We start from the raw sequence: 26,791 nt of genomic DNA, 5'->3' as shown, positions 1-26,791 counted from the left end.
GAAACCTGTGAGCTTCGGCGCGACAACATACCGTAGGTTTCTTGCGGTCGACAATAATTGGCACTTCACATACGTGTGTTCATCCGCACAATCATTTACTCACGCGAAATCCTTCAGCTGGGCTGGTGAAACCACTAACATCGTCACGACAGGCAGACACTGGACTCCACGTCAAGTGCCAGAGTCACGGTCCATCCTCACTTCAGCTGTGGTGGACACACTCTACTTCGGGACGACTTTGAAAATGAAGGGAGTGTCCACAGATGACAGGTAGACCTGTTTAAAATCACAAAACATTAAGAACACCTCAATCTCAAGTTCCTGTCAACATATCTATTATAACTTTTCCAGTGGCGTGCCGGCCACTATATAGAGCGTAAGAGCTAGAGAGACTCGACGCTCGCGAGCAGCTGCCTCAGAGTGAGCCTTCCTTGGACAGCGTCGCTTTACTGCTCGAGATTGTCGGAAGAGGCCCTATCCTTTACAGCTGACCTAGTTAGATGGATTCGTTCCCTGACTAAGGGAATGATGATAATGTACACATGTCGAATGCCTGATGAATGATAGAAAAAATGCTTCAGATGTGACTGCACGAAAGGATCCTCGTAACCATCAGCCAGTGCTCCCACTTCCTCTCTTGCTGGCCGCAAGAGAAATCCGGTGCGACGACATCGCGTCTTCACTTTTGTGCATCGCCTCCGCATATCTTACATTCCAGTCAGACTCTGCAGTGTGGGTAGGCACCGTGAGGGACGTACAGCAGCTTATACCTGACAAGCTCGGACTCCAGCTCCTCGTGCCTAAGGCGTGCCCTGACCAGTTCGGTCTACGAGGCATTCATCAGGGCTACGACGTGGACAAAGAAGGCAAGCAAGGGCGTACGAGAAGTTCGCAATGCTCGGTGTTGAGCTGCGCGAGACTTGACTCCAGGGTTTTTCTGCAACACAACCATCCATTACTCAAGACGAGCGGAACCCATCAATGAGATATATGCATACACTTGAACGGAAAGATTACGATTGCTGTTCCGGAGAGCATCCATCTCAATTGCATGTGCGTTCTTTGTCCGGACGAGCTCTTCATACTCGTGAGCGTACGAATCGAGCATGAACGACGTGATCTTCAAGGAAAGTGCGTCCACCACGAATTGATCGGTATCATACTTGACGTCCTTCTTCTCTTCTTCTCCATCGCTTCCGCCTTCTGTTGATGACGAGGATACGACCTGTTCACGAAACGTATAAGCTCGACACAAGACATAAAGTGGCGCAATGTACTTGGTAAACATCGAAAATCTGGTTATTAAGGAACGTGACGAGCTGATCGAAAGTGAGCGAGAGCAGGGTCGTCTCGTTTTTCAGCAGCAGTGCGAGGCCGAATGAAAACAGTGCCTCGATACCACTCGCCAGACAGTTGTCGTATATTCGGAAAACCACGTCCATTGGCAAACTGTAGCCAGATTCAGCAAATCGGTCAATTTCATTGAAACATTCAGGGCCTACCGAGTGCTGAACATGGTCATGAACCACTGCGAGCAGTACATGCTCGACTTGATCCGTTCCCGCAGGAAGTGGACGTGCAACACGGGGGCGTGTTCTTCGACAAGGCGCTCAAACTGAAGACAAAAAATGAGAGTTTGTGTGAGCCAAGCGGACGAAAGCAAACCTGAAACTAATGCATATAGTCAGCGAATGTACACAATGCCAGGCCGCGTCGCACTCACTATTCTCAGTTGCAGCTTGGGCATGTCAGGGAGGAAGTGTCCTCGGAGATCGTACGAGTACATGAGCCTGACCAGCAGGCAGAACGCTTCTTCATCCGGCATCTGAAAGGTTGTCAATAGGACATCACCCAACAAAGTGTATGCGTACGCACATACAACAGCAATATTGCAGCGACAAAGGGCAATCCCTGGCAGAATCCAACTTGCGGATCGTACCTTGCTGGAGTGTTAACGCGGGTAACGGTGCTGTCTATGCGAACTCACAGAGAGTAGGCTTTGAGTACGTTGAACAGGTTTTCCTGGCCGATGCCGCGACCATCCGTGAAGAATGCATGCTGAGGGAATGTTCTGTGCCCGCAAAGCAACGTTAGAATATCTCACTGGACCACGAGAATAGAGACAGTCTCCAGTGGTCAAGTCCGAATCTTAAAGCGCATTCCAAACTTCCGCGCTAGTGTACGTTCATTGTCTGTAGAACTCGCAAGAGCCAGTGCACGGATATTCGGAAGTGTTCGGGTGGCTGAGAACGCGTCCAGACCTCGCTCGCTAGCGCGTTGTGGGGAAACAGGATAGACCACGGAATCTCGCCAGCTAGACATATTCCCTTTGATCGGAATGGATGAAATGTAAAGCCGACCGAAGAGCGCAAATAATATGCGTCGCCCAAAATTATGTAGGCATGGTAGGGTGCAACTCCATAAAGTTGGGTGCACGCATACACTAGCCCTGCTTTCGAGGTTTATGAACAGAAGAAGAAATTACCTTCCAAGATCTCGTGTGATGGCCTTCTCGTGAGGGCTTATCTCCTTAAGCAGCCGCAAATACGTGCTCTCGAGCTCCGGGTCCTTCGAAGCAGTCCTGGAAAAGCAGTCCATCAGGTAGGCTCTAGCAGCTCAAAGCCACATATTGAAGGCGCACTACATTAGCTGCCAGATCATGCCCCGTATCGTCTTCGGGATCCCGCTCCCGATAGCAGCTGCCAGCTCCTCTGGGTGCTCAGCCGCGAACTTCTGGTAGTCTAACGACTTCGTTTCATTCGAGGAGAGAAAGCAGCCTGTTCAGACTAGGGCCTCACCAGTAACAACGTTTCCCCAGAAGTCTGCGCGTGCAACTCGGTTGTGAGCTCACGATGATTCCCGCTCGGAAGTACCACGCACCCCAATCTACGGAGTTCTCTTCTTCCTCCAAGTCGTCGTGCTTGCGAGCAAACTTTTCCTGTATGATGTGTTGTCCTTCAATGCTGCTTCTCCTGGAACCCTCATCGCTGTCGGCGATCATGAGCGAAATGGACCGTCCAGACAGGATGGTCGAAGTGGAAGCAGTCTTCTTGTGCGTCCGCACCTCTTGCTGTCCCACGAGACCTGCAGCAGCGTTCAGGTCCAGAGAGCCCACGGCAATCGTCTTCCTTCTGTCCTCTATCGAGTCGCCATCGAACTCATCGGAGCCGACTGACAGCCGCATTGAGCTGAAGCTATCGCGGGTGCTGGTGAGCGCAACGGTCGAGAAACGTGCATCGTCGTCGGTCGCGTCGGAGGCAGCGACGGACTCGCGCATAGGGAAGTGTGCGCCAGCCTCTGTGGGCGAGAGCAGGGCGTCCAGAGAAGGCGACAATGCTGTCGTGGTGATCGGACTCGGCTCTGGCTCGGTCTCTGGCAGTTGGTCGTGATGCTGGCCCGCCTCGGGATCACTCGACATTGCGGGGCGTCAGGGAGCGGAGCGGGCTGTTGCGTTCGTTGCTGGGGAGATGTGATTGAGGATCAGGGAGAGAGGGGAGCAGGATGACACGACCGGTGTAGACGGCGAATTGATGCATGTGGCGCTTCATTTAACGCGTCGATCGCGACCTCTTTCGCGAGGCGACGGACTCGGTGACTGGAGGTGTGCGCACGACCTGCTCAGCCAGTGGGCATGCCTGTCCCTAGTTGCTCTCCAGCCGCGCCTGTCCCTAGCTGCTCCTGAAGCCGGTGACCGGCTAAGAGAGCAACTAGGGACAGGGGTAGATGTGCTCCGAAGCGAAGCCGCATGTAACCTCCACTCGTGTCTTGGGTCAATGCTCCTCTCGCGCCGCTGCAACGACCCGGATGTATCTCCTCACTCAGGCTCCTAACTTTTGCTCGTCGGTGATCAAAGAAAGATTTCAGCCAGTGTATCCTCGCATGTAACATTACGATCGTCCTCCGTCGCGATCTCTGTGCCTCTGCCAGCTTCCACAAAACCGTACGAGAGATACTGAACTTCGTTCATCGCCCGCGTGCGTTCCAATGAGTCGTGGCAGATCCTTGCACGGACCAGCGTATGACTTTCCATTGACTTTGACTGGTAAGCAGCCCTGATGCGCTAGCTAGCTGCGTAAACGAGGGCCAATTGAAATGCATGTCTTTATCGCGGGGTGTGACCCGCACGCATATGGCCGCCGTCACTCAGCTATCTCGTGTACCTGGACAGTTATAACCTCCTCTGAGCTGTTCGCTGTCCGATAACCGTTCACCGTCCATCATCAAACATGGGTGCCACCAACTCCAAGCCCGCTCCCTCCACTTCTTCACCCGCTGCCACCCCCGCCGTCGACGAGAAGCGGGGCGCGGTCGAGCAACTCACCGACTCGCTCGCCTCCGTGCGCCTCCAGTCTGCAAAGTCCGCGGATGGCTCACTGTCGATGGCGAACGTCAACGCCTGGGAGGAAGCTATCTCCTCACACCCGAAGGCGCAACTCGTCCGCACCGTCCTGCACCACAACGACATCCAGACGACGTTTGTGAACCGCTCCGCGAAGATCGCGGACACGCATGTGTTCAATACCCAGCTTGAGTTCAAGACGGCGCCGATCACGAACCAGAAGTCTTCTGGCCGCTGCTGGCTGTTCGCGACCACGAACGTGCTGCGGTACAATATCATGAAGAAGCTCAACCTCGATGACTTCCAGTGCTCTCAGGTGCGGAATGTTTTTCGGGATCTCACCATGAAATGAGCGGTTTGAGCGAGATGCCCACTAGTCGTATCTGTTCTTCTGGGACAAGTTGAACAAGGCCAACTACTACCTCGAGCTCTCCATCCTACACGCCGAACGCCCGATCGACGACCGGCTAGTTGTGCACACGGCTTCGGATCTCATAAGTGACGGAGGACAATGGGACATGGTCATAAACATCCTCGAGGTACGCTCGCTCCATCCCTGACTGTCTACGACGACTCACCTAGATGTAGAACTACGGCATCGTCCCGCAAGCCGTCTATCCCGAGTCGACGCACTCGTCCCTTTCTGGCCCGCTGAACAAGCTGCTCAAGGTCAAGCTCCGCGAGCACGCGCTCATCCTTCGCTCACTCGCCGCGTCCCTGCGCGCATCGCCCAGGGCGCTTTCCGAGGGCGCGATCCTGCGCACGCTCCGCGGGAAGAAGGAGGAGCTGATGAAGGAGGTGTACACGATCATGACCGCCACGCTCGGCGTGCCGCCGAAGTTGGGCGAGAGGTTCGTGTGGGACTACTATGACAAGGACGGGAAGGCAGGGCACTGGGAGGGCACGCCGCTGGAGTTCTACAAGACGTTTGCGAGCGACAAGTATGCGGTGCGTGGGAGCGACTGTCGATTCATTGCTATTTGTTGAGTGAGCGTGCAGCCGGCGGACTCGTTCTCGCTCATCCATGACCCGCGGAACGAGTTTGAAAAGCTGTATTCCGTCGAGAAGCTCGGTAACGTCTGGGGCGGGCGTGACGTGCTCTGTGCGTGTGTCACTGGGAGCTACGGGATCGATGCTGATGGTCGTGGGATAGACGTGAACACCGAAATTGACGACCTGAAGAACGCGGTTGTCAAGATGATGAAGGCAGGCCACCCCGTCTTCTTCGGATGTGACGTCGGCCAATTCCTCGAGCGCGAGGGTGGTATCATGGACACGAAGATGTTCGACTACGAGGTATGCTCCTGCTCGAGCCTGTTGTATCTTTACTCATGGCATCGCACGCATAGAACGCATTCGACATCAAGTTCGGGCTCACGAAGGCAGACCGCCTGCGCACTGGCGAATCGGCAATGACACATGCGATGGTCATCTCGGGCGTGCACCTCGACGCGGCTGGCAAGCCGGTGCGCTACAAGGTCGAGAACTCGTGGGGCGACACGTCGGGCGACAAGGGATACTATCTGATGACCGACGAGTGGTTTGAGCAGTACGCTTCTTCGTTGACATGATACTTAACAATGGGCGGCTGATTGGCGGACTTCGGTGTAGGTTCGTGTACCAGGTTGTCGTACCCAAGGCGCTTGCCCCGAAGGAGCTCGTCAAGGTGTTTGAGAGCGGCAAGAAGACGTTGTTGCCTCTCTGGGACCCTATGGTACGTTTGAGCGTACTTGTGTTCTCGTTCTGTAGCTTATGTGCGTTCACAGGGCGCGCTGGCATGAGCGATGGAAGAGCCGGTGTTGCGGGATGTATATCGCTAGTTGCCTCGCTGCGGAGGCCAGTGCTATTACTGTTGTTTCATATGCGCTGTGTACTGTATTTTATAGATATTGCCGACGCGTGTTCTTTGCGTGGAAGATCAAACTGCGTCCGCGCGCTCCAGATGTAGAGAAGTCCGTTTGGTCGTCTATAACTATCCATAACTATACTGCACAGCTCCAACTTGGGCCCTGGAGTCGGCGCTGCATCCGCACGCCCAGGTCCAAATGACCCGCGGAGAAATGTGTAAAGATCTAGTCTCAGCTGCCAGTGTCTGCAGGGCTTCACCACGTTCTACGTTCAGCCACCCTGCCACAGCTGCGTTTTGAAGCTCACCGCATCGGGCATGTCAGATCTGTGTGGTTCCTAAAAGTCTCACGGGCAGGCCTGCATTGTCTCCCCTATCAGGCAGACTACAAACCCTTCTCTGACAGAGGGAGGTCAGAAAGGCCTGCAGAGAGCTCTGCAGCTGACTCGTCATTTCGCTCTCGAGTCTCAGGCTCTTGTTCGTGTCAACTCCAGCTCTCCGATCTCCTCTGAGCGGCCCTCTAGTATACGGGGCTGACCGTTCCACTCGGTACGTATAAACTTTACAATTTCTGCTGGTCGTGATCTCTTTCTGTTTCACTTACGCTGTGGCGTAACATGCAGCCGATAAGAGCCGATACTCTTCGCTCGATAGCACTGCTGCGAAAGATGGGCCAGTATTGGTGCCTGTGCGTAATGCACACCGCGGGAACAGAAGATGGCGTGAGAGGCTGACAAGTCCGCATACATAGCATCAATCTTGACAAGCGGGCAGCAATCTCGGGCTTGGGAAAGCTGGGTGAATGGCTTTTTGGCGGTACACCCGAACATTTCGTGCCATTTCTTGCCGTGACCCTTCCTCCATCGGCATTCGATGTCAAGAAACAAGTTCGTCTACCAGACATCCACTCGATGCATGGCGATGTCCTAATTTAGTAGAGTGTTATAATTGCAGGTCCATCCCTCGACGCGAGCTCAGCACTGGGGTCATTGAACCTTGCGCACGAAATCTTGTATCTCATCTTTGGCGAGATCGACGACCTGCGCGATGCCATCTCACTGTCGCTCACGAACAAGACATTGTCCGACATTGGAGAGGCCCGCGTGTATGAGCTGGTATGCAAGGTGACAGCACCATGGTCTGGTGATCGGATCATATGCGCCGGTGACTACATGCAGTGGGATGATCTACCGGAAGGCATACTCTCCAAGAGCGAACTGCGCGAATATCGCGGCCGAGATGAAGACGAAGACGATGCCGACTTGAATGAAGAAGACGACTCAGACGCAGACGGTCCCACTTCCCTTTACGACGTTAGATGGCAGGAGCCTGATGTCCTTAAATTTGGCAGCGTACGTGGTTGGGAGCTTCCTCAAGGGCTGTCGTCTTTCGAGCGCAAAGAGTTTTCCCGCCGGTCTAAGCCGCGATACTCGATCGATATCTCGAAGGACGAGACTCATGGATGGGTATTATGCAACATCTCGAAGCGGGAGTACGTGAGGGCCAGTGCTGTTGCGGCTTTGACGGGCACTAGCGCTAAAAGGCCTCAAGGGATAGGGGGGCCCGGGAGACGCAAGATTGGCCTGGGTCATGTTCTCATCACCCAGATTTGCTGGTCCTCTGATAACTCTATTTCGATGTATTATGAGGGTGACTTGCATCGCGGGAGATGGGCAGGTGATCACCTGTCCATCACGACAATGGACAGACTGGACAAGCATGAAGCATGGAAGGACGCGTCGGAAGAAGTGGTGAAGAAGGTTGTGGAAATTTGGGATTCCGAGTTCGAAGGGTGGCGATCGCAAGTAGATGGTAAAGACTCAAAGTAATGTGAGTAAATTGTGGCAGCCATTAATCCTAGATTATGTTTGTTCATCGTGGAGCCTCTGTTTGTCCACAAAGAATGTAAAAACGCATCCATGTTTCTGCAGAGATCGACGTATGACGTTCTATGCATCTCTTTGTTTAACATGCCTGAAGCCCTCTACCTCATGCACCCTACCTGTAGTCGATCAAGCTTGGGTTTGTATGCTAGCAGCCAGTTGTGAGACCGATTCCATGATGTGCATCGACCGCGGACGAATCTCACAACGAAAGGGCTTCGGGTGACTGGCTCTTCCTCGTGAGAAGGCGCATGATGCAGTTGCAAAATCCATACCTCACTGCGCCCGAGGCGAAAGTTGGTACGGGCGTGATCACGCTCCCTTCCGTGTCGCGTGCCTTACTGATGTCCAGCACGGCGAGCATGCTTGCGATCGCAAGCCAAATTGTGACGTCGGCAAACTGCCGCCCCGGACAGAGCCTACAGAGCGGCGGAGTCAATATGTGGTGATAAGCAGACGATACGGAGAAAGTGTACCTCCGGCCGAACCCAAACACGAATTTGCGCGGATCTCTAGACTCTGCAGAGGATACATCCATTTCGCTGTATCTCTCAGGGCAGAAATCCTCTGGGTTGGGATACAGTGCAGGATCATGCGCCATGTGCCTAAAAAGACGCTCAGAAAGAGACAACGAAAGAAAGTGATCGGCATACCAGATGTTTGCTATGACCATCGTTCCTGAGGGTATATTTCTGCCTCGATACTCGTCGTCTCCAATGACTTGGTGAGGCACGCCTGCAAAGCCACATAAGAAAGTCCACGTCGTGCCGCAGAGAGTCTACTCACAAAGAGGGACGGGAGGGTTCCATCTGCAGCGTCAGATGGATCAGTCGCTGCGAACCCAAGAATGTTATGGGCGCACCGGTAGACCTCCAATAGCACATGCTCGAGGTACGGCATCGAACCTCTATCATCAACGTCTGGGAGCCGTTCCATGCCGACCACCTTATCGATCTCGGCCTGTGCTTTCTTGCAGACGTCAGGGTATAGTACCATAGCGAGGATGAATGTCATGAGGACTGTGTATGTCTACGATCTGAATGAGAATCCGGGTAGAGCACACTCATACAGTGGAACTCGCCGTGTCAGTGCCAGCTGATCATGACAGCCGGGACATTAGTTCGAGGACGGGAGAGAAGAAGTACGGAGGACATACCACTGTACAGGATGCCTCCGACACCCATGATGCTGTCTTCGTCGTCTTGGCTAAGTCGCCCTTTCCTGGACTCCTCTTCGAGGATTGAACTAACGAATGATGGCTTCGCCGTGCCTGATGCCTACCAGAAAGTTAGAGTAATTTGATGCACAACATACATGACATACCATCGCCTCTTTGACCCATCTGTATGGAACCTCGATCGTCTCTCGCATCGATTCTCTTAGAAGTAGTGCCTTTCTCTTGAAATCGGCTCCAGGGATCCAGGACGGCATGTTCTTCACTAAGATAAACAAGAGATAGAAATAAATTGGATAGCTCAATAGTCTTCCCGCACACCAAGGGTACGCCACTCACGGATAGGAAAGAAGTCGATCAATGTAGCCTCAAGACTCCCAGCTTCCAATGCGTCCGTCACAGCCCTATCAGCCAGCCGAATAAACTCATCGTTGTCGGGCGACTTTACAGTGTGGCCATATCCGATCTCCATAACAAGAGCCCCGACAAATCTGAAAGCAATGTCAAAAGAATTTGTAGCGCCGTCAGCGTAGCTCACCCTTTGAGATGCGACGAAAAGTCGTCAGGCGTTTGAATCAATCCATTGAGCAGTCGGATAATCTCTCTCCTTTCGAGAGGACGATAGCTATCAAGCATGTTCTTGTCCAGAACTGCGGCTTGCAGCCATCGGCGGTGACGGCGCCACAGCTCGCCATATGGAAGCAACGCAGTATTTGTGTTCAATCTCACGCTAATCGCGCAATCAGAGAGACACCTGGAACAGTTGGACTTGACGCACAGCTCTCTCAGGAAAACAAAACGTGGTCGGTCTGAATACTTGACTCCACGTTTCTCCATGAGATCGCACGCAGCCTCTACAGAATTCACGACCAATATGGGCTTGAGAAAGAGCCGCGCAAATATCACGTCTCCTAAAAGGTATGTTATTCGGCCGAAATCAGATCTTTAGTGCAAGAAAACATACCGTACTTGTTGCTCCATTGCGCGAATGTAATGTGCTGATAGTCTGCTGGTATCTGATGAACATTCCCAAGCAAAGGCAGAGGCCTGGGTCCCGAGAAGAGAGGCTTCCTATCTGTTTCATAAAAGGGCCGACACCATGCTACGTAGACACCCAGCAAGATGAGCACGAGCGCCACAGCTATAGAGGCGTGCATTGTGAGTCAGCGTGTCGAGTAAAGGAAACAATCTTCTGTTGTCCTGAGCCATCTTTCTGACTTATCGGGGTCCAGAATATCGGAGAGGCGAAAAAACTTCCATCAGATGGCGGCACATTCACGTTGCATACTAGCGCTGGCAAATTAATTTGAAGTTCTCACAGCGCGATGGTGTCTGGGTGCAGATTAATACTGAGTGTGAGCTTTTGTGAGATACCCATCGTGCATGGATGGCGAGCTATGCAGCAGCCTTCAAAGAAGTCTAAACCCATTTCACTGTAACGAAGCGCCACAACCTGAAATCGCGTGACGTCACGTATATTCTCACGGCGCGGAGTACGTCCGCCAATAGACTGGCGATCAGTTGTGCTCTCCCGATCAGGAAGGTGTGTTGCTTGAACGGGCGCCGACTGCTCTCCCTTCTGTCAAAGCTGCGCGTCATCGCAACGCTGAGTGGCTCACTGCAGGCCGTATACGTCATCAACGAGCAGAGCGCATGCTGATGCGGGTATATAAAGCGGTGGACGTTGTAGACCGTGCTCAACCTCTTTTTCCCCGTTACACGACCATCATGTCGAAAGAAATCGAGTTCAAGGGCTACGCACTCACAGGCAAGTCACTCTCCCCCTGATATCCAGATTCCTGAGACCAAGATGCTCGCAGACCCCTCCAAATGGAACGACCTTAAGGTCACCCCCATCAAGCCCAAGACCTTCCAGCCGGAGGACGTCGAGATCGCCATCACCCACTGCGGTGTCTGCGGCTCGGATGTGCACACCCTCACCCAGGGGTGGGGCAAGTCCAAGCTGCCGCTCGTCGTCGGCCACGAGATCGTCGGAAAAGTCGTCCGCGTCGGCGACAAGGTCACCGAGTTCAAGCCCGGCGACCGCGTCGGCGTCGGCGCGCAGATCGGCGCATGTCTCAAGTGCAAGGCGTGCAAGACGGATCTGGAGAACTATTGTCCAGAGAGCATTGAGACCTATGTAGGCGGCGGGCGCTTGCTGAGTGTTGCTGAGCGAAGCTGATGATGACTACCTGCAGAACAGCGAGTACCCGGACGGAGTTGTCAGTCAGGGTGGATACTCCACCGCCATTCGCGCGCACGAGCGGTTCGTCTTCCCGGTACCCGACGAGATCGAGTCTGCGCATGCCGCGTCAATGCTCTGCGCAGGTCTTACCGTATACTCGCCGCTAAAGACCTACGGCACAGGTCCCGGGAAGAAGGTCGGGATTGTAGGAATCGGGGGTCTGGGCCACTATGCGATCCTCTGGGCGAAGGCCATGGGAGCGGAAGTATACGCTTTCACTCAAAACGAGGAGAAAGTCGACGACATCAAGAAGATGGGCGCAGACCATGTGATCAACGTCAATAAGAAGGTCCGTTCCTAAGCCATATTCCCATTACTGGATCATGCATAACGTAATGCATATACAGGACTTTGCAAAGCCGTTGGCCCGGACGCTTGATCTCATCGTCTCGACCGCCGATGTGTTCGACCCGGATACGCCGATTAGCGATTATCTGTCGACGCTCTTCGTTCACGGAAAATTTATCACAGTAGGAATACCGGACGTGGATAAGCCACTGCCTGAGCTGCACCCGTTCGACTTTGCGGGGAATGGATGCCTGCTTGGAGGTAGCCATGTCGGAAGCAAGAAGGAGTGTCTTGAGATGCTTGAGCTGGCGAGGTCGAAGAACGTGAGACCGTGGATCGAGACGATGCCGATGAAGGATGCGGGGAAAGCCCTCATGGGAGTGAAGGAGAATCGGGTCAGGTACCGCTATGTCTTGACGCAGGACTTGAACTAGAGAATAGAAAGTAGCCAAAGCTCATAGAACGTTATTTGTTGTATCAGTAAACGTAGACTAGCCGAAGAATTGCAGCGTAGCCGCATATTGATGCCTCTGTTCTCTTCCCTCCGAAAGAGACATTGAGATGGCCATCAATGCTTGGTGACGTAGCTCGTTCTTCTAGCATCCTGAATGTCATCAAACTGTGACGAGAGTGACTACCGTCGAGGTATATGAAGGCGCGGGTTGGGTTCAATTTGCACTACATCTCTTCCCCAAACCTGCAGCATGTCTTCCAACCTCGAGTTCAAAGGCTACGCGCTCACAGGTGCATAGTATTATGGCGATCTACAACAGCTTGCAGTGAAGGATGCTCATCGCACCTTGCAGATGCCTCCAAATGGAGCGATCTCAACTTGACCGACTTCAAACCGAAGACGTTCCAACCTGACGACGTCGAGATCTCCATCACCCATTGCGGTGTCTGTGGCTCCGATGTGCACACCCTCACCCAAGGCTGGGGCGAGTCTAAGCTGCCGCTTGTCGTCGGGCACGAGATCGTAGGCAAGGTGACCCGCGTGGGCAAGAATGTCGTGGGTATCAAGCAGGGCGACCGTGTCGGTGTGGGAGCGCAGATCGGGAGCTGCATGGAATGTAGGGCGTGCAAAGCCTCGTATGAGAACTACTGTCCGCATGGCATACCGACCTACGTGCGTGGCCTTTAGCAGCCAGTTCATTGCAGAGGCGGTGGCTGACCGTATAAGTACAGAATGGCCAGTATCCCGACGGCATTGTCAGCCAAGGAGGGTACGGGACGGCCATTCGCGCGCATCAGCAGTTCGTATTCCCCATCCCGGACGAGATTGAGTCGCGCGACGCCGCGTCCATGATGTGCGGCGGGCTGACGGTGTTTTCTCCACTAAAGACACACGGCGCGGGACCTGGAAAGAAGGTCGGAGTCGTGGGTATAGGCGGTCTTGGCCACTATGCGGTGCTGTGGGCCAAAGCAATGGGCGCGGAAGTGTATGCGTTCACGCATGACCAGAGTAAGATGGAGGATATCAAGAAGATGGGCGCAGACCATATCATCAACACAGAGGACAAGGTGAGTTGTAGTGCGGGTAACATTTGAGGTGCGATCTCTAAGTTGTCCATCCTAGGACTGGCACAAACCTCTCGCGCTCACGCTCGATTTGATCGTCTCGACGCGCGACGTCTTCGCGCCTGATACGCCGCTCGGGGCGTACCTCTCAATGCTCTTCGTGCACGGCAAGTTCATCACGGTGGGCATCCCAGATGCGGACCAGCCGCTGCCCGCGATCCACTCGTTTGACGTTGTACCGAACGGGTGTATGCTGGGCGGGAGCGCGATTGGCAGCAAGAAGGAATGCATGGAGATGCTCGAGCTGGCGAAGAGGAAAGGGATCAAGCCGTGGATCCACGAGCTGCCGATGAAGGAGGCAAAGAAGGCGCTGGAGGACGTGAAGGCGAACAGGGTGAGATACCGGTATGTGTTGACGCAGGATATCCAGGCGGAGTGAAGAGAGGTCCAACCTCTCGAACGCTACAGTTTGTCTCCATTGTGTTTTTAGACGTCCCACTTCAACTGGGGTTCTCGTCGTGTATAAATTATTCGTAGTTTGTATGTGGTCGTTGAGAAAGACGCTCAGACTAACGGTAAACCTTCGATCTGAGATCTATCATACTGATGGAGTGAGTTCTCACGGAGCTTGCTCTCGCCACAGTCGCATCCTGGCGGGCAGTACAGTCCGCTTGCAACACGCGCAATATTCTCACATTCTTAGAGACACCGTTTATTAACTCCTACTACTGCTGCCTGATACACATTAAAACCTGGAGAAGATGCCACCTCGACGCATTGTGAATGACTACGAGTCCGACTCGGACGTCTCCAACTTTGGCGACTTTGATGAGGGAGTGCGAGGTAAGGGAAAAGGAAAGGGTAAGGCGATAGACAGACGGAAAAAAGACAAGGGGAAGGGGAAGGCAAAGGAGGTATGCCGTTCATAGCACGTCTCCACTCGTAGCTGAACGCCACTGGTGGCCTCTCCTTTCTTGTCCAGCAACCATATGCTTGGGAGGCGTCCTACACAAGATCTTGGGATACAGTGCAGGAGGATGAGGCAGGTAGCTTGCAAGGCGCGGTGCAGGACCTCATTGCGAGAGGAAGACGAAGGCGGTACGGCGGTCATGTATTCTCCAGTGCATGTCATCTTCTCTGATGTGTTTCATGTTAGGTTACTCGCGCCAGCCGCCGCCATACGCCGGACGATTATCCGCCACCTCGTTCTGTTGCTGGACCTGTCGTCGGCGATGATGGATCGAGACATGCGGCCGACGCGCTTCGACCTCATGCTGCAGTATGCGCGCGAGTTCATCACGGAGTGGTTCGACCAGAACCCGCTCGGCCAGATTGGTGTCGTGGGCATGCGCGCAGGATTTGGGGAGCGGATAGGAGAGATGTCCGGTTCGTCATGGGCGTGGGGTGCGAGAAGGCTACGACGACCAGCGCTGACCGGTGGACAGGTAACCCGCAGGATGTACTAAAAGCCCTCTCGGAGAGGCACAAACTAGAGCCAAACGGGGAGCCCAGTTTACAAAATGCCATAGAGATGGCACGAGCCAGCATGAGGTAAGGGGTCACTTTCGCTGTACCGGTGTCGATCTCCAAACGTCCACAGCCATCTGCCCACGCACTCCTCGCGCGAGATTCTCATCATTTTCGGCTCGCTCACGACATGCGACCCGGGGAACATCTTCGACACGCTCGACAACTGCATCAAAGACCGCATCCGCATCTCGATCGTCGCGCTCGCGGCCGAGATGAAGATCTGCCGCGAGCTCTGCGAGAAAACCGGCGGTGGGTGGCCCGCGTGTTCTTTCCATAGCGAGGCTCACGATGCGACGTGGGCGCGAAGGTAGGCCAGTTCGGCGTCGCGCTGAATGAGGGACACTTCAAGGACCTTCTATTCGAGCTCATTCCGCCGCCGGCGCAGCGCGCGGTCGCGCGGACGCCAGGCGGCGCGCCGACGAACCCCGCCGCGGACCTGATGATGATGGGGTTCCCGACGCGTCTGCCGGACACGTCCCCGCCGAGCCTGTGCGTATGCCACTCGCGGATGAAGAGCGAGGGCTTCCTGTGCCCACGCTGTTCCGCGAAAGTGTGCGACGTCCCGACGGACTGCGATATTTGCGGGCTCATGATCGTGAGCTCGCCGCACCTCGCGCGCAGCTATCATCATCTCTTCCCTGTCAAGCCTTACCAGGCCGTGTGAGTTCCGTTCTCTCGCCTCAACACCTCCACGCGCTGATAACGCTTGTCTTTCTGCGTAGAATGTCTCCGGATGATGTGCCTGCCGATAGTACGCGATGCCATGGCTGTTCAATCAGTTTCAAGGATGCATCTGCGACAATGGCTGGTGCATCGAGTGAGGGCATGAGCCCTATGGGCCGCTACCGCTGCCCGGAGTGCCAAAACGACTTCTGCACAGACTGCGATGTCTTTGTACACGACGTCGTCCACTGTTGTCCTGGTTGCGAGAAGTAGGTGCGCGACTGCGTGCTCCGGCGTTGTGCTTGAGGTCTCTGTAGCGGTGCACTCGCATGCAATATATCTTGCGCATCGTATGTGGTGCGATTTGCGTCGGGCACCAATTTCAGATTGAATCCGGAGTGCGTTCGAGAAGCCTGACATCTCTCACGGAGGCGATCGTTTGCCGCAGACTATGCAGTGCGGCCACTGCACATTGAAGGAGCCATTGATATAAGATGTACAGTGGACGCAATTGAATTCTAGGATATCCACGTGTAAAACAAGCTAACAAGTCATCCGGAAACGCCTCAGGGAATATTGTTGTGGTATCAGAACATATTATGGCGCCGAAAGTGCATGGTATCGTCGTGGTGTCCGTGATAAGGCGAAACATAAATAAAACTATCGCACAACACGGAGTTGGCACACGAATTGCCAGATATGCGCGAAAACAATGCTACATAGGGCCTAGCCAGGGCTGAGGGATATTAATGATAACGACGGAGAGCCGCAGACTACTCAAAGGGGTTTGTGCGTCCAGCCTGAGACGCAATTGGTCAGAGCGAGACGCGCACTAATCATCGAAACACTTACCTGGTGGTCGCCACCGCGATCTGGACCTTCGGTGCAACCGCACAGCCACTCGGTCCACCATCGTACCTCCTGTGGCTCCTCTTCCTGCTCCGGGGATGGTGCAACCTGTGGCGGAGGAATAGGCTCTGGCGGCCGATCAGCATGCGGCGTCTCCGCCCGCGGTGGAGGCGAGCGCGGTTTCGGGAGGGACAAAGGTTGGGGAGGCGGTGGAGGTTGTTTCGGAAAGGATGCGGGCGCATCATCAGTGGGGCGTGCTGTTGAAGCTTGCTCTGCATCTTCAAAAGGGTTTTCGGATGTGGACTCTCTCATGATAACAGACTGATAGGGATCATGAAGAGAGTCCGCCGAGATATTTGGGGTGGAGAAGGGGTTCTCGCCGAATCGGGGTGAGGGACTGCCTTCTATCTCGTCCAGGGGAACACCGTCTTCGGTCGTCCTTAGTGCGCGATGCATGCCGACACCTCCCGAAGAGGCATGCTTGGCTCGTCCACTGGGCCACAGAAGAGATGCCCTTCGTGAGATCTCCCCGACGAGCGTGGACCCGCTGGTCAACGAGGAGGACTCGCGTGCAGCCTTCCGCCGCTCTCGTTCTGCCATCTCCCATCTGCTCAAATTCTATCGGTGGCCATATCATGCGGGATTAAGCGGTCGAAGGGAATGGGCAAGAATTGAACATAATACACACCTCTTCGATTCTCCGCGATTCCGCCTCCTCTTCCTTGGTCGGGGGATATCCCTCCACTGCACCATATCCGTCGCCATCCTCTTTCAACACTGTGGTCTCTTCTTGCAGCGTCTCTTGGTCACTTTCCTTTCCCTTGCTTCTTCTCACGCTGCCGCTGCCACTGCTACTTCCGGCGGACAAGGTCTCTTCAGTCCAAACGCCTGCCTTGCTGATGTCCTCTCCGTCCGGCGAAGGGGATACACTTGTTGAACGCACCGCAGAGCTCATGGCTCAAGTGCTCGAGGGTATTGTTGTATGCAGCGAACGAGACAGTTGGGCACGGATCGTGGTCGAAAAGACGAATCCGCGCGCGTTCCGATCACGGTAAAGTGCACTCAAATTGGAAGCCCGCGATTTTGCTCTGAGATCTCGCCGAGATTTTAGACCCACCTATTTCTGGCTCCTGCCTGTGCTGCGGAACTGTACACAACTCTGACGAGCCGAGTATACAACATGAACCATGGAAGGGTGATCTAGCTGGTACCATAGACCATACAGAACAAAGTGAGCGTTTACATCGCGAAATTCCCAGAGACAGTAAAGAAGTAGCAGATCTAACCATCCACTGAAATACGAGTGCTCAGTGCTTCGCGTGGCTGGCGTTCTAACGGAACTGGATGTGCATCAATCCTTATGTACCCGATGCGCCGCGATCGCGGTGCTCGAGCCCGCCATTCAACGCATTGAACTGCAGCCCGCTCGATCTGCTCATCCCCTGCGCAGCAGATGTCCGTGGCTCATCCTGAACGGCTGGTTCTGTCGAAGTACCAAGCACATTTGCACTACCAGAGAGGGAAAGAACTGAATCACGCGCTGACTTCTGCATGTCGAGCACGCTCTGGCGGAGAGCATTCTGCAACAAGAAATGAGCTGCCTGGAACAGAATCGCCATAGAGACTGTCTTACCTGCTCCTGCCAATACTGCAAGCGTCGACTACGTTCGGCTTGGCGTTCCTTCGTGTGTACAAAGAACATGCCTGCAAGAGTCCCGACGGTGCCTAGGTAGTGTCCCATTCAGACCGTGCATTCCACAACGGATCCAAGCTTCTTACCTGCAAATGCTCCGATGCCAACAACGACGTAGACCCAGAGAGCGACATGGTGAGGGGTGTCCGCACTCGCCGCGCATGTTCCGGAAGAAAGACAATTGTACATCGAGCACCTGTACGACAACACATCAGCACTCAACGAAGGGTGTTCATTGTGCCGCTGACTCTTTATCCGCGTTGCAAGGTGCTCCGATGTCCTTCGTCTGCACGCACATGCGCTGAGCAGAGTCGCAATATGCACCTATTCGGCAATTGTCCCTGTTTCCAATGAATTGAACAATGACCTGAGGACCAAGATCTCAAAGCATACCGCGACACTATATCAGGATAGTCGTGCCCGTCGGGTCCGAATGCGACATACACAATGTTCTGTATCTCGCATGGTTGACCGACAGTTACATTGGCCCACCTGAAACTGTGTGAGTCTATTTTCATTCTCACAAAGCCCTGCTTACATGCAGATATTGTTCAAACAGACGGAACCATTGACGTTGCGACCAAGACCATTTTGGTCAGCTAGCGTCTCGTGGTCCGGGGGACCTTCACATTGGTCTGCAAATGAGAATGGGGAATAAGTACGCGAAAACGAGAAGTTGTCTTTCGCGAGAATTGGACTGTAGCTACCATCTCTGTTAAGTTGGCACGGACTGCCTACGGATAGCAAAGGCAAGCACTGGTCCTCCTCGTCCGGACAAAACGTTCCCGGGCCACACATCGGCGGCAGCTCGCGAGTGCTGTGATAGCCGAAAGGATACTCATCCCGCCTGCATCCCCGCCATTCGCATGTGCTGGACGAAGTACAGTAGGTCATCGAGTCGCACTCGGTGTAGAACTGATGAGTCCCTGGTTCGAGGTGTTGATTACTGACAGAACAGTTGCCACCACGGTTGACCGATCCAGCCTTCACTGAGAACGGCGCGTGGCGAATGAGTAGCAGGGCGAATAGTTGCAGCAACATCGACCCCGCCCCAGGTCGCCGAGTGAAGAAAACGGAGATACGACACCTAGAACTCGAGAAGAATTCTGACCAAGTGAGCTGGAATTATGACAGAACTTGAGTAGAACATGAGCGCGGTTTGCAATGCGCGAGCACGCCGGCATACTGGAGCTGGGCACGACCACGTGCATTTGACAGCTTTCAGAACAAGTTGGAACCCGCCGTGCCGCCTGAAACTCCCGGGCCCTTGGAGCTCACCTATGCTTTGTTCTTTACCAGCAATCGGAAATGTATTACGTGCTGAAGATGCTACGATACTCACAACATTACGCGTGAGCTGAACTGTATGACATAGCCTGCGGCCTTGAACCTTGGCAAACGACACAGAAGCCATGCACCTGCCCAGCAACTTGTCATGTTAATGGCAACGGAGGACTTGGCTTCATCTCCAAGCTAACGTGTCCCATCAATCATACCAACTACTATCATGAGCGCAGTAACAAAGAACACATCAGCACACTAGTCCCAGACATGTATCTTCGGTAATCAGAATGACCGAGCAGTTAGATTCGCGCAACATACAATTGACAAGATACTTACTGCTAACGGTTGGGTGGGCCGTCGGTGACTTCAACGCACGTCAACTCGAGCAACATACAGAAGCCTTCACATTGCAGGCGAATCTCCACAGCCGACTTGCAGAGAATTGTCACGAGCTGGGGGCCTACTTGTAAGCTAGCCTTGGTTGCGAACGGACAGCAACGGACACCATCATGCTGCTCAAAGTTGCGGTGTGCGTCTAGAGAACTTGCGTCTCAAACTTCTACCACAGACGAAGCGAGACAATTGCATATGGGTATCAAACCGCATCGACGGCATTGGTGCGTTCCAGGGTGATGTATGGTAGTTCGTGGTACCTGCCTGGCATAATCAAATTCTTCGAGAGACACCACTGGTCGATCCGGCCGACCGCGTCATAGTGGAAGAGCTCGGACGGCCAATCGAAGACCCTCGAATGATTCGCGTGCCTCGGGTGCTCGTGGTACCTGCTGAAACGACACTCATTTGGCGAGCTGGATGATACGCATGTCATTTCACACTCACCGGCACGGGAGGCTGCCCTCATTCCTCTCATCGACGCTCTCGTACCTCTGACCCCCCTCACCCCACTGCCCCTTGGAGCTTTCCGAGCCAGTTCTGCTTGTTCTCTCTCAAGCCGTTCGCGCTCCTCACGTTTCTGACGTTCTTCTGCTTCTCGTTCCAGCCGTTCGTGCTCTCGTTGGGCAGCCAGTACGCGTTCTTCTTCTTCACGACGTAGACGTTCGATGGTCTCCAGACGTTCTTGCTCGATAGCCTCCTCATCCTAACAGATCCCGTCAGATCATGACAAGCGATTGGCCACCGTGCGTACCGCACCGGCTCCTTGCCAGCGTTCGTCCAGAATCAACCGGGCTACACCTTCTGATCTTGAGAGGATCTTGACATATCTGTCGAGTAATGCATTGGTATTGGCTATCTGGGCTGCGACGCGCTATGTACGCGCCTTGATTAGACTATCTCCGCGGTCCCGACTTCAGGAACGTACTCACCTCGGTGCTTGACTTTGTTTCTATCAACGCTTCCTTGTACACCTCGAAAGCAGAGTTGAGTTTCCTCAGGATGAACAAGTCATGTTGCAGCCTCTCCTCCCGCGTCTTCTCCGCCACCTTTCTTGCATTCTCAACATCCTCCTGAGTCATCGTCTGCTCAGCAGCACCGTTCTCATCCTCCTCAGTATCTAGTGCGCTCTCATCATGGGGTGGTCTCGCCAGTAGGCTGAATTTCGGTTTACGTGGTGGGCGAGTGGCAGAATGATCTGAGAGCGACAAGTCAGAGAGAAGAAGATCATCTCTGCCTGATTCTGTTCGAGATGAGCTGGATATTGAGTTAGGAACTAGCGAGGTCTCTGAGAGTAGATGGGAACCATCCTGCAGGTTAAGCTCAGAAATATTGGGGGAGTCCATGGTAGTCTTAGACCGAGGGTCGTCGCGTCGGTGGCGCAGGCGCAGCCTTCCGAGTTCCGAGGACGCGCACGTGCCATATTTCCTAAGGCGGAGATCGAATTTCAAGTCCTCTTTGTGACTGACTGCCTGGTGTTCTGCTAAGTCACTCGACGACTGCGACGACCACATCCTCGATCGGTTCGTTCATTTCCTCTCCGCTGCAATGTCAGAGACGAAGAAGCGACCGCATACAGAGGACGAGGATGAGTTGCGCCCAAAGAAACGTGCACTCAGCAGTGAACATGGGTCGATTGGTCAGATTAATGGCGTTACATCCTCCGCTGATGAGCCTAAGGAGGGTGACAATCTGGAGGTGCACCAAGGTTTTCAAGAGCATAAAATTGTGTCTGATGCACGAATCGAACAGATTTTCCGGAAAGAAGCAATATACAGAAGAATGAAGTTCTACTCGCGCGAATTCGAGAGGAGTGAAGCTCGAGTTGCTGATCTCGAACGGCGGCGAAGTACATGCGAAGCGGGTCTAGCTGCATTGGAGGCATGCTGGGCACAGGTGCTTTTCTCGTACATGTTGGTGTTCTCCTTCGCTCATTGTAGGTTAGATCATTGGCACGATACGATTGCTGGTCAAGCCGGAAGACCTCCCCCCGATCGATGTCAGCACTGAGGGTGAGCTCTCCTGGGAAGAAATACGAGGTTTTAACTGACTCGACATTAGATCTATTTGATTTAACGTCCCATATTTCCGAGGATACGGATCCAAAGTTCGTAGATGCCTTGCAAAACAAAATGCAGGCAACGTCCGAACTCGTGAGGGCTTTTATGAGATTGAGAGGTCAGGCTGCTGTGTCGTCGACGAGCGGTGACGCATATCGAGATTTGCAGAGGGCGCAAACTGAGGTGAGTTGCGTGCGTTGTATAATTCCACCAGATACCTGATACTCTGGCAAGTGCTACGCTTTGCGTTCTGAATTGTCCTTGACACGCACCAGACTCAAGGATGCTGAAGATACACGGGACAAATTCCGCGAAGCTCTTCTTAACGCCGAGAGGCGGATAGACCGGATACAAAGCCAGACTAAATCTTCACCGCACGACCACTCGAAAGGAGATCTCATAGTCACGGACTCATCTGCGGAGACGCCGGCATCGCCAGCAGTGAGTGGTTCGGCCAATTGGTGGGAGTCTTGAGCATATCTGATATTTAAGCTTCCCTAATGTATCTTTAGCCACCCTCGAACGTTATCAATGGTGCTCATATGCCGGATTCTGATAGTTGGCTTGAAGTTGCAAATGCTCGTCTATTCGAAATCCATAAACTTAGAGGAGAGAACCTGCAATACGAGAAAGAGGTGGCACAGCTACGTGAACAGGTGCGTATTCTGCCTTCACAGATTTCGGATTGCTAATTCACTGGTTAGCTCATAGCTCCGTCAGACAAAGCTATCGTTGAATCTGTTGCCTATAAGACATTGGAAGCTAAAACAAATGAGTTGGAACGCATCAATGCCGAGTCTCAGGACGAGATTGTGGCACTGAGGGCGGATATAGAGAGATTACAAATCGACCAGCAGAATTTGGTGGAATCCATGAACGTTAGTCCTGTTCATAATTCTTTCGGTTCTTTTCTAAAGAGTAAAATAGACTGCACACGAGACAGCGATACAGGATCTGAAGTCAATGGTGGCGAAAAGGGACCATGATATCATACGTCTTCGCGAGTCCCGAGACCAACAAATTGCCGAGCTCAACGAGCGTAGGCAGAAAGATCACGTGAAGATGCAATCGCTCCAAGAGATGAAGGCCATTGTAGAAGCACGCTCTGTATGTTCAATTGTTCTTGATTCTGGCAAATTCTAGCTAATGCGAAGTCACAGGAACGTCTCAAAATCATGGCATCGGAGATTACTAGGCTCAAGGCTCGTTTGGCCGCGGATGCTGGCGACAGTGATCTTTTATCATTCCTCCTGCGAGATAGTCCAGAGGAGCCACAGAGTTACGTGCAAGACCTTAAGGGACGGCTCGCGTACGTATAACGTTCATGCTGCCGGGTCGAAAAAGCGACTAATGTCTGTCACTTTCATCGTAGGGATGCAGAGGCTCGAAATGGTGCTTTGGAAGTCTCTCTCTCTCGAATGGAGCGAGAACAACCTCAGTTGTTAGAGCATGTCAAGGCGGAAGCAGAAGCCCGAGAGAAGTTAGCCAACGTTGAACAGCAGCTGAAACGGTATCAATCCGTGTATGGCGATAGCTCTCCTTCAGTCCCAGCCGACCTGCAGGCATTGTCTGCTCGACTTCAGTCAAAAGAAGACGAGATCCAAACGTTACGTCTTCAAGTGCAGCAGCGAGCTCAAGTACGTCATCTCAGGATCAGCGTCAGAGTCGCCATACTAATGTCTGTATCATAGGCGGAGGAAGCAGCATACGAAGAGCTCGAGAAATTATCTACCGCATGGGAGACGCTTGATCGGCGTATCCAGGAGAAAGTGTTCGATCTGACTGCCATAGAGGAGCGGCTGGCTAAAAGCACATCAGACGTACGTGCTCTATCCCATATGGCAACTCGACGGCGATACAATGGCATGCTATAGAAAGCTAGATCGGACAGCAAGTTCTATGCGGCCATGAAAGACAAAGAGGCACTGGAGTCAGAACGCAAAAACATGTCGCGCAAGTTTGACAAACAGACAAAACTCATGGACAAAATGCTCGAGGCAGAGAAAGCTCAAAAGGCACTACTCGTTAGTCCATTTCTTTGTGGAATTGCGGCACTCTGACGTAGTATGGTCGTTAGGCCCATCGAGAGAAAGAGTTGGAGACGTTGCGACAGAACACGAACGAACTAAAGCACTATAATGACGAGCTTGAAGTCAGGGTTGCGAAGTCGGAGACTCGCGCCAAAACTGCGCATGTCCAATCTGCGAATGTGCGTACGATTGTCATTTCCGCTGGCTATGGCTCACCATCTCATAATGCAGCATAACAAGGAGATGGACTCGCTTAGGACGGAGCTACATCGGAGAAGAGCAGACTTGCGCAAAGAGGAGGAGGCTGTCATCTCATTGAAAAATGAACAGCAGCAACTCACGGCTCAGCTCAAGGCAAATTTGCAGCACCAAAGTACCAATCCAGGCACGAGGGAAGCAGAACTGCAGAGCGAGGTGGATAAATGCATGGTGCGCGCTTTCTTAGCTGCAGCCGCTGAGCTCTATTCACGTGTGAATGTTTTTAGAGCATTTTGAAGTGCTCGACCTGCAGACAGAATATGCGCAATACCGTTATTACGAAGTGTATGCACTGTACGTTATTCTTTGCCTCGCTTGGTAATCTTGTTAATATACCACGTTCTGCAGCATTCTGCCGGCAATGCGTAGATGCGCGGATAGCAACTCGACAGCGGAAATGCCCTGCATGTAATCTTCCGTTCTCGCAAGGAGAAGTTCATACGTTGTTCTTCCAGTAGTTGACTCTTCTTTGTTGTTTTACGTTATTACCTTCGACCTTTCACTTGGGTTATTGCTGGTTGTACCCTTGCTCGCTCTCGCCCTCATCTCCGAGCTCTGACTTGACTGTATCCATACTTCTTTGCATCTACCTTACATTCTCTCTGATAACACCCTGCTCTGTCCTTACATAGTAACGATGATTCAAATGCTACTATTAGGCGCTTCCGGCATCACCCACCAAGCCGTCGTTATTTGCCGCCACAGAACCGTGGGATATCCGAGGAGCGCTGAGCGCTTGATCATAAATTTGCTCGCACTCTTGTCTGCGACAGTCACCTACCGATGTCGCTCCTCGACGTTCTTAGTGAGTCCTCAGGCCTCAATATTCAATAGCTAAGTGAGTATTCCCTCTATACCAATTGTCGATTCGCGGAGAGAACGAACGAGTTATTATGATGAACAACAATCACATTATCAAGCTCAACAGTCTAATGGTTTCGGCCAGTTGATGACTATTAGCACTTCTGCAATGCTGACTTTTCTTGCCACGTTCTCTCTCTCTCGATCTGCTTCTAAAGTCTCGTAGAAATAGGCGTTGTTACTAACAAATATTCCTCAAGGTCCTACATCATCAAGGACTGTCCGCAAGAAAACTCTTCGCCAGCCTTAGCGCCCGAAGAACTTCTCATCGACGCGTTCACAAGGGCAAATCTGCGTCGGTATCTGCAATACATCGCAGTAGAGGGCAATAGTTGTTGTAGACCGTTTATGTCCGTGTACATTGCGAATGGTCTGATAATATACGTTGCTTTTCATCCGATATCAGCGCACCTCAATCGGGTTTGCCGGCTCACTTGATGTTCCACCGGATTCCAACTATCGATCCATACTCGCAGGCAGAGCACAGATTTTATGATAGAGCACAGCTGTATGTATGGAGACTTTCAAGTCACGGAGGGTACAACGGGCCGCCATAAACGATGAGTAACGTAACGACTTCACCGCTTGACCCAGGTGTACTGCAGAAGATGCGTGAATAGTAGCATTCGCATTGAAAATGAGTTCCACGTACCGCTTTGCGCGCCTTGGCCAATCCCGTCTTCTTCCTCTCAACCATGCGAGGGTCGCGCCTCAAGAGTTTCGCTGGTACAGTCGTCGATTCATCCTTAGCCGGTGACTGCCATGCACGAGCAGTGACACGTACCTTTTTTCAGCAATGACTCGACATCTGGGGCATGCGCCACGAGTGCTTTTGCGATACCTAGACTGACTGCACCGCTTTGGCCGGTGGTTCCGCCGCCGCGGACAAGAGCAAAGACGTTATACGCGCCCACAAGCCCCGTGAGCCTGAACGGACGGACGATGCGTTCGCGATCAGCGGGATTGGGGCTGTGTACTTATGAGACTCGGAGAAAGTATCGCAACGTCAAAACATACAAGTACTGAACAAGTGGGGTGCTGTTGACGAGAATGTTCGTGGTGGTGACCTTCACCGGCTCGATAGGTGAGTGGTCCACTGCTGAGATAACGGTGGACGTAGGCTCGGGCAGGTGTTCTATAGTTTCTTGCGGCGTTTCAGTATCGAGTGACGTAGAAGACGATGCAGACGAGGAGTCGGTGGTGTTTTGTGCGGCAATGACCCACACTCGAGCAGTGCTTTCTTTTCTCCGACCGATCGTATAACTGCGCCCATACTCGTCGAACTTCACAGGCTTCTGCTTTCCGTGAGCCAGCACGGCCTCCTTGTTCGCACGCTCGAACAGGGCCAGGATGTCATGAACATTCTCCGCGAGCACGTCAACACCTGCAACCTCTGCAATGCGCTTGTACTCGTCGAGCTGGTTCAGCAGGCCCACCAAACGACGATACCGCGACGTCTTGACTGGGGCATGCAACATCTGTGCCAGGCTATCCTTTGTCAACCAGACATGGCGGGCGGGCGGGATGGCGGCGCGGGCGAAGACAGGAAGGGGCAGGAGCTGGAGGATTTGCAGTGCAGATCGAGCGCTCTGTATCGCGGTTTCAAGCGCAGCGATCTGGTCATAGTACGTGGCGCGGCCGGTGTAGAAGTTGGGGGACTCGGGGACGGGCTTGCGGGGTGCTCTCCTGAACGCGACGTTCTCGAGCGAGGCGGGGGGGACGTACATCGTCGTGTAAGAACGACTGCGCACGGCAGAGGCTATGGCATTTCTGGCTCTTGCAATGTTCATGCTACCGCCAGAGACAACGAGGACAGCAGCGAACGGAGAGAGCTGGATAGCAGACTTGGACGCGACGGTGCACGGCGAATGCTGCAA

At 53.3% G+C, this 26,791-nt stretch overlaps 13 protein-coding genes across 13 annotated transcripts; 6 read left to right on the top strand and 7 right to left on the bottom strand.

The window, feature by feature from the left end:
- Positions 1-484: 484 nt before the first annotated feature.
- Positions 485-3,514, bottom strand: LAESUDRAFT_721391 (RabGAP/TBC). The gene is made up of 11 exons (XM_040908008.1): positions 2,852-3,514; positions 2,486-2,568; positions 1,988-2,071; positions 1,876-1,939; positions 1,724-1,825; positions 1,503-1,615; positions 1,278-1,449; positions 999-1,225; positions 883-937; positions 759-826; positions 485-706 (listed from the first exon to the last, which is right to left on the bottom strand). The coding sequence occupies exons 1-11, from the start codon at positions 3,416-3,418 to the stop codon at positions 613-615; spliced, it is 1,629 nt and encodes a 542-aa protein (XP_040768714.1). The 5' UTR covers positions 3,419-3,514; the 3' UTR covers positions 485-612.
- A 52-nt stretch (positions 3,515-3,566) lies between these two features.
- LAESUDRAFT_359312 (uncharacterized protein) lies at positions 3,567-4,057 on the bottom strand. The gene has a single exon (XM_040902159.1). It carries the CDS (start codon positions 3,886-3,888, stop codon positions 3,619-3,621), a length of 270 nt encoding a protein of 89 aa, XP_040768713.1. The 5' UTR covers positions 3,889-4,057; the 3' UTR covers positions 3,567-3,618.
- A 193-nt stretch (positions 4,058-4,250) lies between these two features.
- Positions 4,251-6,412, top strand: LAESUDRAFT_672608 (peptidase C1B bleomycin hydrolase). Its single transcript, XM_040905498.1, has 8 exons — positions 4,251-4,655; positions 4,717-4,878; positions 4,928-5,287; positions 5,339-5,441; positions 5,493-5,635; positions 5,689-5,888; positions 5,951-6,053; positions 6,106-6,412. Exons 1-8 carry the CDS (start codon positions 4,380-4,382, stop codon positions 6,118-6,120), a joined length of 1,362 nt encoding a protein of 453 aa, XP_040768712.1. The 5' UTR covers positions 4,251-4,379; the 3' UTR covers positions 6,121-6,412.
- A 65-nt stretch (positions 6,413-6,477) lies between these two features.
- Positions 6,478-8,489, top strand: LAESUDRAFT_721389 (uncharacterized protein). Its single transcript, XM_040908007.1, has 5 exons — positions 6,478-6,734; positions 6,809-6,873; positions 6,937-7,072; positions 7,124-8,294; positions 8,344-8,489. The coding sequence occupies exons 2-4, from the start codon at positions 6,854-6,856 to the stop codon at positions 8,012-8,014; spliced, it is 1,047 nt and encodes a 348-aa protein (XP_040768711.1). The 5' UTR covers positions 6,478-6,734; positions 6,809-6,853; the 3' UTR covers positions 8,015-8,294; positions 8,344-8,489.
- On the bottom strand, positions 8,106-10,508 carry LAESUDRAFT_359182 (cytochrome P450 monooxygenase). The gene is made up of 13 exons (XM_040902158.1): positions 10,207-10,508; positions 10,021-10,153; positions 9,781-9,972; positions 9,582-9,733; positions 9,392-9,507; positions 9,225-9,345; positions 9,150-9,163; positions 8,931-9,097; positions 8,855-8,877; positions 8,722-8,803; positions 8,545-8,673; positions 8,344-8,487; positions 8,106-8,294 (listed from the first exon to the last, which is right to left on the bottom strand). The coding sequence occupies exons 1-13, from the start codon at positions 10,397-10,399 to the stop codon at positions 8,198-8,200; spliced, it is 1,563 nt and encodes a 520-aa protein (XP_040768710.1). The 5' UTR covers positions 10,400-10,508; the 3' UTR covers positions 8,106-8,197.
- Positions 10,509-10,792: 284 nt separating this feature from the next.
- LAESUDRAFT_747547 (GroES-like protein) lies at positions 10,793-12,364 on the top strand. The gene is made up of 3 exons (XM_040911478.1): positions 10,793-11,382; positions 11,441-11,776; positions 11,835-12,364. The coding sequence occupies exons 1-3, from the start codon at positions 11,053-11,055 to the stop codon at positions 12,207-12,209; spliced, it is 1,041 nt and encodes a 346-aa protein (XP_040768709.1). The 5' UTR covers positions 10,793-11,052; the 3' UTR covers positions 12,210-12,364.
- Positions 12,365-12,479: 115 nt separating this feature from the next.
- On the top strand, positions 12,480-13,809 carry LAESUDRAFT_693450 (GroES-like protein; the record flags this gene model as incomplete). Its single annotated transcript, XM_040906164.1, has 4 exons — positions 12,480-12,519; positions 12,582-12,901; positions 12,961-13,296; positions 13,352-13,809. The coding sequence occupies 4 exons, from the start codon at positions 12,480-12,482 to the stop codon at positions 13,730-13,732; spliced, it is 1,077 nt and encodes a 358-aa protein (XP_040768708.1). The 3' UTR covers positions 13,733-13,809.
- A 134-nt stretch (positions 13,810-13,943) lies between these two features.
- LAESUDRAFT_693445 (TFIIH basal transcription factor complex subunit SSL1) lies at positions 13,944-15,861 on the top strand. The gene is made up of 7 exons (XM_040906163.1): positions 13,944-14,207; positions 14,276-14,391; positions 14,450-14,679; positions 14,739-14,844; positions 14,894-15,072; positions 15,135-15,483; positions 15,546-15,861. Exons 1-7 carry the CDS (start codon positions 14,055-14,057, stop codon positions 15,757-15,759), a joined length of 1,347 nt encoding a protein of 448 aa, XP_040768707.1. The 5' UTR covers positions 13,944-14,054; the 3' UTR covers positions 15,760-15,861.
- A 68-nt stretch (positions 15,862-15,929) lies between these two features.
- On the bottom strand, positions 15,930-17,351 carry LAESUDRAFT_809815 (uncharacterized protein). Its single transcript, XM_040914167.1, has 3 exons — positions 17,024-17,351; positions 16,339-16,953; positions 15,930-16,286 (listed from the first exon to the last, which is right to left on the bottom strand). The coding sequence occupies exons 1-3, from the start codon at positions 17,288-17,290 to the stop codon at positions 16,260-16,262; spliced, it is 909 nt and encodes a 302-aa protein (XP_040768706.1). The 5' UTR covers positions 17,291-17,351; the 3' UTR covers positions 15,930-16,259.
- A 342-nt stretch (positions 17,352-17,693) lies between these two features.
- On the bottom strand, positions 17,694-19,463 carry LAESUDRAFT_789196 (uncharacterized protein; the record flags this gene model as incomplete). Its single annotated transcript, XM_040913912.1, has 7 exons — positions 18,736-19,463; positions 18,567-18,663; positions 18,404-18,520; positions 18,277-18,369; positions 18,115-18,224; positions 17,969-18,060; positions 17,694-17,915 (listed from the first exon to the last, which is right to left on the bottom strand). Exons 1-7 carry the CDS (start codon positions 19,067-19,069, stop codon positions 17,694-17,696), a joined length of 1,065 nt encoding a protein of 354 aa, XP_040768705.1. The 5' UTR covers positions 19,070-19,463.
- Positions 19,464-19,978: 515 nt separating this feature from the next.
- Positions 19,979-21,051, bottom strand: LAESUDRAFT_734670 (uncharacterized protein; the record flags this gene model as incomplete). The annotated part of the gene is made up of 4 exons (XM_040910534.1): positions 19,979-20,094; positions 20,153-20,411; positions 20,460-20,579; positions 20,638-21,051. 4 exons carry the CDS (start codon positions 21,049-21,051, stop codon positions 19,979-19,981), a joined length of 909 nt encoding a protein of 302 aa, XP_040768704.1.
- A 151-nt stretch (positions 21,052-21,202) lies between these two features.
- LAESUDRAFT_721379 (BRE1-domain-containing protein) lies at positions 21,203-24,753 on the top strand. The gene is made up of 16 exons (XM_040908006.1): positions 21,203-21,403; positions 21,458-21,601; positions 21,651-21,717; positions 21,767-21,948; positions 22,000-22,206; positions 22,278-22,421; positions 22,470-22,643; positions 22,693-22,872; positions 22,926-23,074; positions 23,138-23,402; positions 23,457-23,585; positions 23,640-23,789; positions 23,843-23,974; positions 24,027-24,224; positions 24,281-24,347; positions 24,402-24,753. Exons 1-16 carry the CDS (start codon positions 21,254-21,256, stop codon positions 24,509-24,511), a joined length of 2,448 nt encoding a protein of 815 aa, XP_040768703.1. The 5' UTR covers positions 21,203-21,253; the 3' UTR covers positions 24,512-24,753.
- A 385-nt stretch (positions 24,754-25,138) lies between these two features.
- LAESUDRAFT_672587 (ribosomal protein S5 domain 2-like protein) lies at positions 25,139-26,770 on the bottom strand. The gene is made up of 4 exons (XM_040905497.1): positions 25,932-26,770; positions 25,699-25,883; positions 25,567-25,637; positions 25,139-25,513 (listed from the first exon to the last, which is right to left on the bottom strand). Exons 1-4 carry the CDS (start codon positions 26,702-26,704, stop codon positions 25,493-25,495), a joined length of 1,050 nt encoding a protein of 349 aa, XP_040768702.1. The 5' UTR covers positions 26,705-26,770; the 3' UTR covers positions 25,139-25,492.
- Positions 26,771-26,791: the final 21 nt, after the last annotated feature.

This window comes from Laetiporus sulphureus (genome assembly GCF_001632365.1).
Source record: "Laetiporus sulphureus 93-53 unplaced genomic scaffold LAESUscaffold_4, whole genome shotgun sequence".
Lineage (NCBI taxonomy): Eukaryota > Fungi > Basidiomycota > Agaricomycetes > Polyporales > Laetiporaceae > Laetiporus > Laetiporus sulphureus.
The sequence above is the reverse complement of the archived record's forward strand: the minus strand, read 5'-3'. Positions and strand labels throughout refer to the sequence as shown.

Bases quoted from the DNA above. Each gene is read 5' to 3' on its own strand.
- LAESUDRAFT_721391 (XM_040908008.1), bottom strand. From the start codon at position 3,418: ATGTCGAGTGATCCCGAGGCGGGCCAGCATCACGACCAACTGCCAGAG. The intron at 2,569-2,851 runs GTGAGCTCACAA...ACTGCTTCGAAG, and splicing joins ACTTCCGAGCGGGAATCATC to GACCCGGAGCTCGAGAGCAC. The intron at 1,616-1,723 runs GTGAGTGCGACG...TTTTGTCTTCAG, and splicing joins CCAAGCTGCAACTGAGAATA to TTTGAGCGCCTTGTCGAAGA.
- LAESUDRAFT_359312 (XM_040902159.1), bottom strand. From the start codon at position 3,888: ATGTTACATGCGAGGATACACTGGCTGAAATCTTTCTTTGATCACCGA.
- LAESUDRAFT_672608 (XM_040905498.1), top strand. From the start codon at position 4,380: ATGGCGAACGTCAACGCCTGGGAGGAAGCTATCTCCTCACACCCGAAG. The intron at 4,656-4,716 runs GTGCGGAATGTT...GATGCCCACTAG, and splicing joins ATGACTTCCAGTGCTCTCAG to TCGTATCTGTTCTTCTGGGA. The intron at 5,288-5,338 runs GTGCGTGGGAGC...GTGAGCGTGCAG, and splicing joins TTGCGAGCGACAAGTATGCG to CCGGCGGACTCGTTCTCGCT.
- LAESUDRAFT_721389 (XM_040908007.1), top strand. From the start codon at position 6,854: ATGGGCCAGTATTGGTGCCT. The intron at 6,874-6,936 runs GTGCGTAATGCA...CCGCATACATAG, and splicing joins ATGGGCCAGTATTGGTGCCT to CATCAATCTTGACAAGCGGG. The intron at 7,073-7,123 runs GTTCGTCTACCA...CTAATTTAGTAG, and splicing joins CATTCGATGTCAAGAAACAA to AGTGTTATAATTGCAGGTCC.
- LAESUDRAFT_359182 (XM_040902158.1), bottom strand. From the start codon at position 10,399: ATGCACGCCTCTATAGCTGTGGCGCTCGTGCTCATCTTGCTGGGTGTC. The intron at 8,804-8,854 runs GTGAGTAGACTC...GTGGCTTTGCAG, and splicing joins GAACCCTCCCGTCCCTCTTT to GCGTGCCTCACCAAGTCATT. The intron at 8,295-8,343 runs GTATGGATTTTG...AGGAAGAGCCAG, and splicing joins TTCGCCTCGGGCGCAGTGAG to TCACCCGAAGCCCTTTCGTT.
- LAESUDRAFT_747547 (XM_040911478.1), top strand. From the start codon at position 11,053: ATGCTCGCAGACCCCTCCAAATGGAACGACCTTAAGGTCACCCCCATC. The intron at 11,383-11,440 runs GTAGGCGGCGGG...GACTACCTGCAG, and splicing joins CAGAGAGCATTGAGACCTAT to AACAGCGAGTACCCGGACGG. The intron at 11,777-11,834 runs GTCCGTTCCTAA...ATGCATATACAG, and splicing joins TGATCAACGTCAATAAGAAG to GACTTTGCAAAGCCGTTGGC.
- LAESUDRAFT_693445 (XM_040906163.1), top strand. From the start codon at position 14,055: ATGCCACCTCGACGCATTGTGAATGACTACGAGTCCGACTCGGACGTC. The intron at 14,392-14,449 runs GTACGGCGGTCA...GTTTCATGTTAG, and splicing joins GCGAGAGGAAGACGAAGGCG to GTTACTCGCGCCAGCCGCCG. The intron at 15,484-15,545 runs GTGAGTTCCGTT...CTTTCTGCGTAG, and splicing joins GTCAAGCCTTACCAGGCCGT to AATGTCTCCGGATGATGTGC.
- LAESUDRAFT_809815 (XM_040914167.1), bottom strand. From the start codon at position 17,290: ATGAGCTCTGCGGTGCGTTCAACAAGTGTATCCCCTTCGCCGGACGGA. The intron at 16,954-17,023 runs GTGTGTATTATG...GGCCACCGATAG, and splicing joins AATCGCGGAGAATCGAAGAG to AATTTGAGCAGATGGGAGAT. The intron at 16,287-16,338 runs GTAAGTGTTTCG...ATTGCGTCTCAG, and splicing joins ATCGCGGTGGCGACCACCAG to GCTGGACGCACAAACCCCTT.
- LAESUDRAFT_721379 (XM_040908006.1), top strand. From the start codon at position 21,254: ATGTCAGAGACGAAGAAGCGACCGCATACAGAGGACGAGGATGAGTTG. The intron at 23,075-23,137 runs GTACGTATAACG...CTTTCATCGTAG, and splicing joins GACCTTAAGGGACGGCTCGC to GGATGCAGAGGCTCGAAATG. The intron at 24,348-24,401 runs GTACGTTATTCT...CACGTTCTGCAG, and splicing joins TATTACGAAGTGTATGCACT to CATTCTGCCGGCAATGCGTA.
- LAESUDRAFT_672587 (XM_040905497.1), bottom strand. From the start codon at position 26,704: ATGAACATTGCAAGAGCCAGAAATGCCATAGCCTCTGCCGTGCGCAGT. The intron at 25,884-25,931 runs GTATGTTTTGAC...ATAAGTACACAG, and splicing joins ACCCCACTTGTTCAGTACTT to CCCCAATCCCGCTGATCGCG. The intron at 25,638-25,698 runs GTACGTGTCACT...CGACTGTACCAG, and splicing joins CGAGTCATTGCTGAAAAAAG to CGAAACTCTTGAGGCGCGAC.